At 43.9% G+C, this 13685-nt stretch overlaps 1 protein-coding gene across 1 annotated transcript; it reads left to right on the forward strand.

Moving 5' to 3' along the window:
• The first annotated feature begins 2546 nt into the window (after positions 1-2546).
• LOC128302261 (pre-mRNA-processing factor 6) lies at positions 2547-5825 on the forward strand. The gene is made up of 5 exons (XM_053039043.1): positions 2547-2687; positions 2779-2838; positions 2916-5217; positions 5288-5398; positions 5473-5825. The coding sequence occupies exons 1-5, from the start codon at positions 2590-2592 to the stop codon at positions 5695-5697; spliced, it is 2796 nt and encodes a 931-aa protein (XP_052895003.1). The 5' UTR covers positions 2547-2589; the 3' UTR covers positions 5698-5825.
• The last annotated feature ends 7860 nt before the right edge of the window (positions 5826-13685 follow it).

A 13685-nucleotide genomic window follows, 5' to 3' on the forward strand; every position in this document is an offset into this window, starting at 1 on the left:
AGGGGTCATTCAAATCCGGAATCGACTCTCGGAAGATTCGTGAATCCTTAGAGCATCGACGGATCGTGCCTCTAGGAGTGCTTAAGCGGAATGCTAGTTGGGTCACACAAGGGAGGGGGGTTGAAATGAGTCCTCCAAGCTCATAGGAGGATGGCATACATTTTGGATATTTCATGGATCTTAGATGTTTCATGAATCTTCGAAATACTCAGATTCAGAATCATTCATTTAGTTCAAGGATTTATTCTGATGCATCAATTTGAATCAGATTCCCCTTACACTTCGACCGAAAACGAATCGAGATCGAAATACTGGGCCGATCGAAGTTACGCTGTTTCACTGCAGAGGACGCTCTCGTCGCATCGAAGACCCCAAGGTAGTCTGAAGCAGCATTGAAACGATCACCGGTTGACGACTGAGGATCGATGAGGATGTGCCGGTGCGCACAAGGGATTTACCCTCGTTTACCATTTAACATTTTTTAAAGTGTTAAGTGAAATTGTGAGAACTTTTTGAAGTTTACAATTTAATATTCGAAAGGAGCCTGTTGCAGTGACGCAACATGTAACAGTGATGAATATTTAATGATAAAATTGCTTCAGAAGAATCCATACAGAGATTAATTAACCGTTTGAAATTGATACATGTAGACCAACTCGTTGCCTGCTGTGTGTTGTTTTTGGATCGAGTGCCACCGTTGACAGCAAACATCCAACCCGTACTGATCATCTACAAACCAGATCGGATCGAGTTCGGACGGATTAAAAATAGATCCATACCGTCGTATGCCAAAAATGTAGATGAAGTAGCGAAAACACCCCGACCCGGTTCCTGTGGGCAAACGTTCTTGCATGACGTTCGTGATTGTTCTGTCACGCCTGTGAGGTGGTAAATTGAAGGTAAAGGCGGAAATGTCTGTACTTTGCTACAGCTTACCTTCGCAGTACGTGTATGATTATGGTTTTCACGGCCACAACGTCAAGTTCACCACTGTTCAGGGCAGGAGTCAATCGGATACCGACAAGTGTTCCGGGCTATCCAATTCTGGCTATATTAGTTTCAAATGTTACTGCTTAAAGGACGTTTCTGCATCGGTTTATCGGTACGGTTGAATCTCGCTGGGTTCGTTGGTCGCTGGTGAAATTTATCCAGGGAGTTTAGACACGCGAGCAAACGACGTATGTATCCGGCACTTGTTTTTACACTCCTCTAGGACGTTTGGTTGAGGGTCAAGTTCAAGGCCCTGCGGTTAAAGCTTTCACGTACCATTAAAACGAGTAAACAGGAAGAAGCACTGCTGGGAACAATGGAGAGAATGTTTTGGCTATTACACCCTTAATTTCACCATTGCCAAATTACGTGGAAACATTCGGAGGTCAACAGTGTTACGAAGCAACAAATCCGCTCAGACATTCCCAGAGGCGATACGAACCCACCGACCGGGTACTAATGAGGAATGCCAAAAGGATTATGAATCCCGCGAAATGCCGCATTGAACTGACTTTCATTCCGACACCACCACGATGCACTGTATGCATCGATACGATACTCACCGGCCAGACTTTGACACGAACCCCAACACTCTAGGAGCGAGACGAATGCGGTACGTTGTCGAATTTTCACCTGCTTCACCTCGGCGGAAAATATGAGTGCCCGTAGCACCGACGCTAGACGACAAAATGTAGAAAAATGTGAGTTTCCACGAAAATTTTCCGAACTATTTCCGAGAGAGTTGTTGTTTTTGGTTGCCGGGTTCGGAAAAGCAACGGCTGCTGAGCGTTTCTCGGACAACGGAGATGTAAACATTTCGTCGGGAAGAGAGAAAGCAAAATCAACAAAACGGACAGAATGCAGTTTTTCGCGGGCAAACATTACACGTGCTCAATGCATTGCGTCGGGGTTAGGGATGTCTCTTTGTGTAATGTGAGTTCTACTAGACGATGTCACCGTGAACAGAACTAAAAACTACGGTGTGCAAGGTCAATGAATCAACCAGTTCAGTGCGCGAAGGTGAAAGGAATGATTTCGGGTGTGCGCTTGCTTTATTGTTGGTTTATGATAGAATTAACACAACGTTGGGTTTCGGTGGTGAGCTATTAACATTTTTTAATGAGCTTGTGAGTACTTCGCTTGCGTTTAATGCCTCATACAAGGGTAGAAGCAATTGCGAATGACTAAACACTAATTGTTTCCATTCTGTACTCGTATTTCTTGCGTGTTTTTTTTTTAATTTTGCAATTTTGCAACAAAAAATAGGTCCGACTTTTACTAAGAATGTATTTATCTTCCTGGACAGAAGTAAAAGAAAGCAAAATTGCACTTAAACTATGATTACAACTCATTTTACAATCATCGCTATACAAAATAGTGTATATTTTAACAAAAATCTTATCATTTTTAAACGGTACACACAGTGCAGCGGTTTGCGGTAATATAACCGGTTTGAAATATTTCACCTCACCGGCAGCTGTCAGTTGAGCTGAAAGGTTTCAAGCACATAAACAAAACAGCGATCGAAGAAAGGCGGAAAGCGTAGTGGCGTACAATTGTAGTGATTTTACGAGAAAAAGTGTATAAATACTACTAAAAATGGCACACATTCCTGCGGCAACGTTGGGCAATAAGAATAAAAAGCATTTCCTTGGAGTTCCAGCTCCATTGGGCTACGTGGCTGGTGTAGGCAGAGGGTAAGTGCGGAACAGACCACTGCAAAGTCGCTTGTACCGAATTCATTTGGGTTTACTGGAATTATATTCGACGTAACTTCAATCTTTCTAGTGCCACTGGATTTACCACGCGTTCAGATATTGGTCCCGCTCGTGATGCCAACGACGTATCGTAAGTTTAAAGTCGCGAGCATTTTGTTGGCCGCTCAACATTGCATTCCGTGTGCTAATCTAGTTCCTTGTTTACAGCGACGATCGGCATGCTCCGCCAGCAGCAAAGCGCAAAAAGAAGGAAGAAGAGGAGGAAGATGACGAGGATTTGAACGATTCCAATTACGATGAGTTCAGCGGGTACAGTGGTTCCCTGTTCTCGAAGGATCCGTACGATAAGGACGACGCCGAAGCGGATGCCATTTACGAGAGCATCGATAAACGAATGGATGAGAAGCGCAAAGAGTACCGCGAAAAGCGGCTGAAGGAAGATCTGGAACGATATCGTCAAGAGAGGCCTAAAATTCAGCAACAGTTTTCCGATCTGAAGCGTAATTTAATTGCTGTTTCGGAGGATGAATGGTCCAACCTGCCAGAAGTGGGAGATAGCCGTAACAAAAAGCAGCGCAATCCGCGTGCGGAAAAGTTTACACCACTGCCGGACAGTGTGCTGTCGCGCAATCTTGGCGGTGAAGCAACTACCGCCATCGATGGCCGGTCCGGGTTGGCGTCGATGATACCGGGTGTGGCCACGCCGGGTATGCTGACACCGAGCGGTGATCTTGATTTGCGCAAGATTGGTCAGGCGAGAAACACGCTCATGAATGTGAAACTATCGCAGGTGTCCGATTCTGTGGCCGGTCAGACGGTGGTCGACCCGAAGGGCTACCTGACGGATCTGCAAAGCATGATACCCACGTACGGTGGAGACATAAATGACATTAAGAAAGCGCGCATGCTGCTGAAAAGTGTGCGTGAAACGAATCCGTACCATCCGCCTGCTTGGATAGCATCGGCTCGTTTGGAAGAGGTTACAGGAAAGTTGCAGATGGCACGTAATCTTATTATGCGCGGTTGTGAACAGAATCCACAAAGTGAGGATCTGTGGTTAGAAGCCGCTCGACTGCAACCACCGGACACGGCGAAGGGAGTGATTGCGCAGGCCGCTCGTCGCATACCAACATCGGTGCGTATCTGGATTAAGGCAGCCGATCTGGAAACGGAACCAAAGGCAAAGCGCCGTGTGTTCCGGAAAGCGCTCGAGCACATTCCGAACTCGGTGCGTCTATGGAAGGCAGCAGTGGAGATGGAGAATCCGGAAGATGCAAAGATTTTGCTGTCCCGTGCAGTGGAATGCTGTGGTACAAGCGTGGAACTGTGGTTAGCACTTGCTCGACTGGAAACGTACGAGAACGCCCGTAAAGTGTTGAACAAGGCACGTGAAAAGATCCCAACCGATCGACAGATCTGGACGACAGCAGCAAAGCTGGAGGAAGCGAACGGTAACATTCATATGGTCGAGAAGATTATTGACCGAGCCCTGTCGTCACTCAGCGCGAACGGTGTCGAGATCAACCGCGACCAGTGGCTGCAGGAAGCAATCGAGGCGGAAAAATCAGGCGCGATCAAGTGCTGTCAGGCAATCGTGCGGGCCGTTATAGCGACCGGTATCGACGAGGAGGACCGGAAGCAAACGTGGATCGATGATGCGGAGAATTGCGCCAAGGAGGGTGCATTCGAGTGTGCACGGGCCGTTTACAGCTACGCACTGACCGAGTTCCCGTCGAAGAAAAGCATCTGGTTGCGTGCAGCATACTTCGAAAAGAACCACGGAACGCGCGAAAGCCTGGAAGCGTTGCTGCAGAAAGCCGTCGCACACTGCCCCCAGTCGGAGGTGTTGTGGTTGATGGGGGCCAAGTCGAAGTGGTTGGCGGGCGATGTGCCGGCGGCTCGAGGCATCCTTTCGCTCGCCTTCCAAGCCAACCCAAACTCGGAAGACATTTGGTTGGCTGCGGTTAAGCTCGAATCGGAAAATGCCGAATACGAACGTGCTCGACGGTTGCTCGCGAAGGCACGTGCATCAGCGCCGACACCGCGTGTTATGATGAAGTCGGCCAAACTTGAGTGGGCTCTCAACAATCTGGACGAGGCGCTCAGCTTGCTCGAGGATGCGGTAAGAGTTTTTCCCGAATTTGCCAAGCTGTGGATGATGAAGGGCCAAATCGAGGAGCAGAAGGCCATGCTGGAACGTGCGGCCGAATCTTACAATGCCGGTTTAAGGCGATGTCCCAACTCCATACCGCTGTGGCTGTTGTTGGCCGCACTGGAAGAGAAACGGAACCTACTGACCAAGGCACGTTCCGTGCTGGAACGCGGTCGATTGAAGAACCCGAAGAACGCACTGCTATGGTTGGCTGCGATACGCATCGAAATACGGGCCGGGATGAAGGATATGGCCAACACACTGATGGCACGGGCATTGCAAGACTGCCCGAACGCGGGTGAACTGTGGGCGGAATCAATCTTTCTCGAGGCTAGACCGCAAAGGAAAACAAAATCGGTATGTTGTTTGACTGCTGTAGGTAGAAGTGGCATTTAAACCCGCTTCCTTTTCTGTCTTGTTTGCTTAGGTGGATGCACTGAAAAAATGCGAACACGATCCGCATGTACTGCTGGCTGTATCGAAGCTATTCTGGAGTGAGCGAAAGTTGCAGAAATGTCGCGACTGGTTCAATCGAACGGTGAGAGCTGAACAATGTCGAATTGTATTCCCCAACTAATACCTATTACTGTTCTACTGCTATGTTCCAAATAGATAAAAATCGATCCCGATTTTGGTGACGCGTGGGCTTACTTTTACAAATTTGAGCTTCAGCATGGTACCGAGCAGCAGCAGCAGGAACTAATCGAGCGTAGCAATGCGGCGGAGCCGAAGCACGGTGAAGAGTGGTGCAAGGTTAGCAAAGACATTGCCAACTGGTGCTTCAAGACGGAGGACGTTCTGAAGGCAGTTGTTCGTAATCTGCCCACACCAATCTAGGATTCCGACCGTTCTGACCGACCAACGTCAATTGCATTCTTTATAAACCTATTTAAACTTTTTCTTGCGCCTTCGTGGCCTCACACAAAATGATTATTACAATCCACCAATAGATCGATCGAATGAATGAAACAAAAACAGCGAAATGTTTGTTACACAGTTGTAAAATATCACAACTAAATATAAAACCGCTCTCCTGGAAACTCTCGTACAAATAAGAAATTGAACGTTGAATGGAAGGCAAAAATTGGAAGAAATAGTGACCCATAATAATGTCCGCAGAAATGTGCGAATCTTGAAATCTTCAAGATCAAAAGAACACTGCCCAAACCTCCGAACACCGAAAAGCTACAGTCAAACACTCATCAAACCACCATCATGACGTTGGGTCTCCCCTTTTGGGCGAAGCGAATGCAAGAGTTGACATCCTTCGTTGTACAGTTTGACTTTCCAATTAACCCGTCCCATGACGAATCATCCGGGTCGCTGTGCCACTACGCAACAACTCCAACCGGCCAATACCGGGGAACGGAGGACGGTGCGGAGCAAAAGTTTGGCTACCGAAATAAATAGTTCCGCATCCTCCACACAGCCATTCGGGTGCAGTAGTAGCTGTCAGCTTTCTGACATGGTAACGGTGAAGGAAAATTAATCATCCTTCTTGCTACTCACACCCGCCCCCGTTATGAACGTGATGCTCGGGAGGGTGCCCGAATAGTTTTCCATAGGCCACCCATCGCGTAAATGTTGGTGACATGCTGCTCTGGAGGATGACTTTCACTGCCGCCAAGCCGTGTGGACATCGTTCAGGGGTTTTGTTTGATGGAAACCATTGATTAACGGATTTTAAGAGTGAGCTAAGCAATTTTGTGAACACGCTCGTGTTATGGCGATTTATTGCGTTATTGAATATTAACATGCAAAATAGAAGAAAGATACCTTGAACTGTAACAGCTATTGAGGAATTGCATTGATGAAGCTGGATGAAAGATATACTCTCTTGTTGAACTTTAACTTACAAGCTGTTGGATAAAGTTTGGTGATCATATTAACGCGAAACCCTAGTAACCCTGGTAGAAAATCCCAACTTGTGCGTATCGAGCATCGCATTTACATAATGGAGACGCCTGGTGGTTTAGTAGTACTAGCTCCGGACGCCACATTGTAATTAACCGGCATGTAGGACTGATTAATAATAAATAAATGAATGAAAAGTCAAGACAAATAGAGATTACAGGCCGTGATTTACGGAAATTGTAGTGCAAGAAATATGAAAAGATCCTATAAAAGTTCATCCTTTAAAGTAAAACATCCTATAAAGTATAAGAAATTTTATTATCTTTGCAAGTTTAGGGCAGGATTGAGAGCTTATAAAACACTTATCTGAGCTTGTTTACGCCATAGAGAGGACGTAGCCATAAGTTGTCTGAAACTGAATTTCTCTTATCTTCCGGGTGTTTCTTGGATAACATTTTTGACATAAAACTAATCTTAGTGTTTATCCAATGATTCAAGCGTTTAAAGCTCAGATCAATTGTACGTTTCTCAATCAATAATAGTTTTAATTAACAGTTTTATCTACACTTTACTTTAAGCTAGACTGTGCCCTTACGATCTCAAAAGCCTCTGGTCGCATGGAAGTTATGATTCCCAATGCAATGCGCTTTCGAAAGTAGCAAACAGCACGAAGCTGTCTATCGCCGTTTGCCCACAACCCACTGTGGTACCGCCGCAATGTTCCCCGCAGCAGGAATGATTGTTATTCAATCACCACCACCTATTTACTCTACCAATCGAATCGTACTACTTTCAATCATTGCACCGAACGTCATCCTTCCCTTACTTTGTGGCGATTGCGGTTTCCATCTTGGGGCTGCTGAGACCCCCTCCTCCCAAGCGTTACCAAGCGAAAATCAGACGAAGGACGTGCCTCACAGTGTTTGTGGCAGCATGATACGGGAGAGCAACTCAAGCAACTCAAGCAAACAAGCGACGAGGAAAAGCACACCCTAACCGAAACGGAACGTGATTCTTCGGTTCAAAACACGCGGTGTGCCTCCGTTTTGTCGGACAATGTTGTAGCGGGTACGGTGGTATCAGCATGACCATGCATTTCCCCTAGCCATCGCCGTAGGGTAACTGTCCCGTGAGATTTGCGGTTTGCAGTGCATGACTGGTGGTAGTAGAACCTGTCTGGAAGATGGTTCCGTACCACCGTGTGTTTGGTCTCTCATCGGGGGAAATAGTTGCGAGGTAAATATTTATAACAAAATGGTTGCAAAACAAGAGGAGAGAAAACGAAATGTGTAATTGAAAGTGGAATTGCATTTTTGCTGCAAGTTAGTAGAACGCTACAACTTTTTTGTTCTCCAAGCTGTATTTAGTTAAAAGAGGAACAGGTCTACCAGTTATAATAAACCATAAACCTGCAGTCTTTTAGTAATCTTAAACTGCTCGGAGTCGCTCACGGTCTTAAATATTTACTGTTTTTTGAAAAAATTTTCGACTATTTTTTTCCGATATTAAGGGTTTCCTGAAGATTTTTACAAATTTTCCCATAAGCTTCGAAACTACATATGCTATCTCCTAGAATCGTATTAGTTAACGTCATGCTGGTGATGTGAGGTCCAGTTTTGGTTTGAGCTTTTCATAGTATATCACACCTTTTTGATTCTTTCAGAATTTTCTATTACGCATAATTTTAATATTATCTGCGGAAAACTGCCAAACCTCTCTAATAATGATTATAAACAAATTTTGCATTGACTAGCTAATCGGCCCGGTTACAGAGCTATGCAACAGAACCCCGATGTGTATGCAAACTCAATGATGTTTAAAGAGGTTTTCTTCCCAATTGGTAGATGTTGTTAATTTTATTTCATTTAGTTTAATAAATTGTCAAATTTCTCATCTCGGGCAACCTTATAAAAATTTGGCTCTTAGGCTCTCATAAAAAAAACTATTCGGAAAAGCATTCCAAGTCACATATAGTTATTGTTGTTATTACAGGTTTTAACAGAACTTGAGTCTTAACGGCTTCGTTCTTCTCTCAGTCTAATATAGCCATTCGTCTGATCTGGACATCTTGCGTCGTGTTTTAGATATTTGGTCATTGTAGTAGTTTAGTCCTGAATCTTGGTCAATGCAATATATCATTTTAACATAAGTATTCCAAATTACACTTAAGCACTTCTTAACATTCTTGCGTCAGATTTCATAGGCATCGCACATAATTTTGTCGAAAGTCGATGTCTTTCACAATTAGCAAAATACAACTGATTGGATATGTCTAAGGTTGAGTAGCCATCCACGCTCAGGTACCACAGATTACCCAAGTTTTTTTCTGACTTTTTCCTCACATACAGTATATTACAGTCATTCCTTTCTAGTAACAGGCACATACATGTTTAGATTTCAGATGTGCCTGGTAGTGTATTTGGTAGCGGCGCCAGTCTTCATTGGACAGGACCGGAACAAAATTACATCCGGACCAATCCCTTGTTCCCAGGAACAACTATCCAGGTTACGGGTGAATAAAGTTAAAAAAGTCCAGAATTAGCTGACCAATATTTCTTGATGTTGTGCTTGTGTAATTGCTTATTGAAGCACAGGCGTTCTGCAAAAAAAAATATATTTACCCTACAAAAATCTTTTCGTCTCGTAAAAACTACATACATTGACGGCAACAATTCTGTAATCGTAAATTTGAAATTTCCGGTGAATTACAATGATCAAGATGCTGAAGGAAGCTAGTTCTCTTGGCTAATGTGATTTGAACTGACGATTATTGCCTATGATTTTACCGAGCTTTTCATTCAAAAGAAGTTTCCTATTTGAATTTGATGGCGTTTTAGCCGTTGGGTCTTGACTCCACAAAATTCTGCGTTTCAAGAATCCTGGTTACCTGGTTTGATAAAATGTTCTCTATTTAAACAGGGAAGTAAACAACCTAGCATAACAACAACAGCAACTGCTCCTGAAACAGTCTCGCAAATCAGTTAGTAAAAAACATGAAAAATTGCAGCGAATCAACCAGTAAAGCAGCTTCTTTAATACCTTTATTTAGTTGCTGTAAAACATGGCATTATTTTCCATGCTGCTATCTTCTTGGATTCAATGACCATTTCTGGTCTTCTTTGATTTGTATTAATCAGGATAGTGAGTCCTGTGTTTACTTGGTACTTGGAAGCTTTGGGACGGCCCGGTGGCTTGATGGTAGCGACGCTGGTCTTCACAGGAATGGACCGGGACCAAAATCCATCCTAGACCGGGACCCATCCCGGGACTAACTATTCAGCTACTGGTAAATAAAGACACAGAAAGCCAGAATTGGCAGGCTCAGACCTATTAAGGTTGTTGTGCCGATAGAAGAAGAAGTAGTGAGTGCTGCGTGCGGGGGTACGGCTCAAATAGGGTTTTGTACCAGTTTTTTGTTCAAGTAACCATTCACCCTGTATCACCTACCAAAATTTAAATCTTTTTGACAATTAAACAATTAAAAACATTCTTAAATAGCGCGTTTGTGGACGTCAATACGTGTAAAAAACTTCCATTTGGTAAATCCATAGTATACATGGAAACATATATTGTTGGCGAGAGAATCATAGAAGGCGTTGAAAGAAGAGATGTGAAATCAAAAATGATCCATGGATGTGGGAAATAATGTTACCATGGAAACGTTATGCGTCGCCTCCAACTAAAATTTGTATAGCGATGAACAGTGTCTCTAATAGCGCAGCAAGAAACAATAAACTCTCCTAACGTACATCTAAAATCTGTGAATATTTTCAAAAATTCCCCAATAAAAAATTGGGGCACCACCAAAAGTGAAAACATAATCTATTTTGAGCAAGTCGATATTGTTTACAAACCCCCGCCATGCAATTGAGCCAAGATAAAACAGCGCAATTCCCGACGGGTTCTCAAAAGCGACCGATTTTTTTCTGATCAAACAATTTTGTGGTCAGCGAGTTCTGAAATAACTCTCAAAGCGAGTTTCGGAGGCTTCCTGTAGCACAAAGAGAGTGAAATGTGGAATCGATTTGATAATATTTGTTGCAATCCAAAATTTGCCATTGCACCTACTCAACCTACTTTGATCTAAATACGATCTGAACTCGCTACACCCACTGGTTGGAGTCGCTGAACCTACTTGGATCGCTTACAGGATGGATAGGTAGGTTAGGGTCGACTCACGCATGACTATTGATTGATAAGCACCAAATTGGCCACATCGTATCCCACTAACCGAGGGAAAGCGACGAAGGCTTAATGCAGACAAAGTTAGGGTTGCAGCCACAACATTTAGTATACCCAGTCTGGCTGATTCAGTAAATGTAAGCACTGCAAACGAATATTTCTCCTCAGATATTATCGGCACGAACGCAAACTCAACTTTATCAACACTAACAGAGGCAAGGAATACTCCCAGTACCCAACCGTGCATGGAACCATCTGACAGAACTCAGCTGAAAAGAAACATCCGAGCAAGTCATTTCCTTGGTCTCAAAGAGGTTCCGATGCATCAATTGTGAGATCACTGTGCTATAACGTTAAGATTGCTGCAACACTCCAAGAAAAAAGCCTTGGATCCCTACACTTAGACCGCTTCTCCGAGGCTGTCAATCGGAGAGTTTATCATTGCTGGAACTACTAACGCGACTAACCACATGCAACACCATCACCGGTTTCTGTAGCCACAAACCTCAGCTGGCGCGCTCAATATGCCGTCAATATGCGATTAATCCACAATCAACCTGCTGTCCACACACCAACTATCATTGCCGTAAACACTGCATTACTGCCAGTGCCAGTGAGTGATAGCAGCCCTCACTGTACGACACACACTTCCTATTTATTATCAAAATGTACGCAGGGCTGGGAACGAAAAGAGCTGAATATAATTCTTACCAGCTTATCAAACAAATACGCCGCTGTCGCTTTTGCCGAAATTGGGCTCAATTCGTCGATACCATCAAGGTTGCTTTTCAAAAGCAACTACAGTGTGTATAGAGAACGTGACAGACACAGATAATGACGGAGCGAATAGCGCGCACACACACACACATCGGCGGTAGCACCTTCAACTCCCGCTCGCAATAAGTTCGATTTACTAAATATTTACCTAAAACATTCTGGGAATTTTACAACACAAAGCGTAAAGTGTGTTCTTCAGTAGAAAGCTTGTGTTCAGTGAGTGACGATGGCGAAGGTATACGTAAGATGTGCTTAGAGAATGGGTAACCAAGGTCGCCTCCATAGAACAGGCATGACACTACTCATCAGCATGTGTAAAGCGACAAACAGGCAGAAAACTAACTATTCTCCTGGACCAGACGGCATATCATCAAGGACGTATTGGGTATTGCGGCTATCCTACAAATTTGTCAAGTGACAAAATCAGCAGGTCAACAGCGAAAAATCACTATACCGTGCACACAATTGTATTCAGATTTCCGATACCAGAAGAGCATGTTTTTCAAGAGGTGAAATAAATTTGCGCTGCATGTGAAATAACCTGCAGCGTGGAATAAATTTGCCCATCACTATTGCATTGCATACTATCAAACCCGTGAGAGCGTTCACTAGTTTAAGGAAGATGGATGAAACGGAAAGCATCCTTCATTTCACTCTTCATTTTCATTTCAGCTATTTTTCAGGATTGCCGATACCAGGAGAGCATCCACGGAAGAGGTAGCACCTATTACAGCAATTTTGCTCGAAAACCGCCGAAAGGAATGCAATGTTAAAACACTAACTTTCCCGTTGGTCGTGAAAAATTTCTTCGAAAACTACCAGTTTCCGAATGTATAGTACTAGGAGAGCATCCACGGAAGAGGTAGCACCTGGTACTGCGCCGTAAGGTATGCAATGTTTACACACCAACTTGCAATGCAATGCGCCGTAAGGTATGCAATGTTTATACACTAACTTTTCATACAAACCAGCTGTTTTCAGATTTCCGATACCAGGAGAGCATGTTTTTAAGAGGTAACACCTGGTACCAGCCGAGTACCAGGATGTTGCACAACACATGTTGCGCAACATATGTTGCACAACATCTGGCATGCGACATTTGTTGTGCAACATATGTTGCGCGACATATGTTGCGCAACATCTGGCATGCAACATCTTACATGCAACAACTTGGGATTGCATACCTTACGGCGCAGTACCAGGAGCTACCTCTTCCGTGCATGCTCTCCTGGTATTATACATTCGGAAACTGGTAGTTTTCGAAGAAATTTTTCTCGACCAACGGTAAAGTTAGTGCTTAAACATTGCATACTTTTCGGCGGTTTTCGAGCAAAATTGCTGTAATAGGTGCTACCTCTTCCGTGGATGCTCTCTTGGTATCGGGAATCTAATAACAGTTGTGTGCGCGGCAACGGGTATAGTGTTTTTTTTCGTAGTTGACAACCCGATTTTGCCACTTGACAAATTTGTCAGCATTTTGTCAACTCTCGTGGCCCTACAATTAATGAAAGTGAAGCTCCCGATATATGGAACCACTATTCCCCTTTTTTTAAAAACGGCGATAGAATTCTAGCTTTCCAAGTGTAACCTACGAAAGTACTGAAGCTATTTCATGGCACATGGCTACACATGGCTTCGCTGCTGGGCTAGGTTATTTTGATGGTTAAACGCCATTTGGGCTCAACAGCCGACGTATTCTAAATAACAACACAATTAACAAGTTTGTGCATCATTTAGGAAACAACGTTAGCTACCAGAGCTTTGAGTGCACACTATCGAGAAGTTAAAATAGTGCCGTATGGGAAAGGTGAAATTTTAAAATAAACGAGGCACCCTTAAAATCGCATGAGAATTATATTTGGATCACAAGAACCAAACCTGTACAGTTCGATCAGGTCTATTAAATGAACGTACAAGCTTCAAACGTTCAAATTATGTTGCTGCGAATAGTCCCCAGACTGTACTATCTATATAGACAGGTGGAGAGAATTATGCGTTAAATGTAAATTAGT

Source organism: Anopheles moucheti, chromosome 3, assembly GCF_943734755.1.
Source record: "Anopheles moucheti chromosome 3, idAnoMoucSN_F20_07, whole genome shotgun sequence".
NCBI classification, from domain to species: Eukaryota; Metazoa; Arthropoda; class Insecta; order Diptera; family Culicidae; genus Anopheles; species Anopheles moucheti.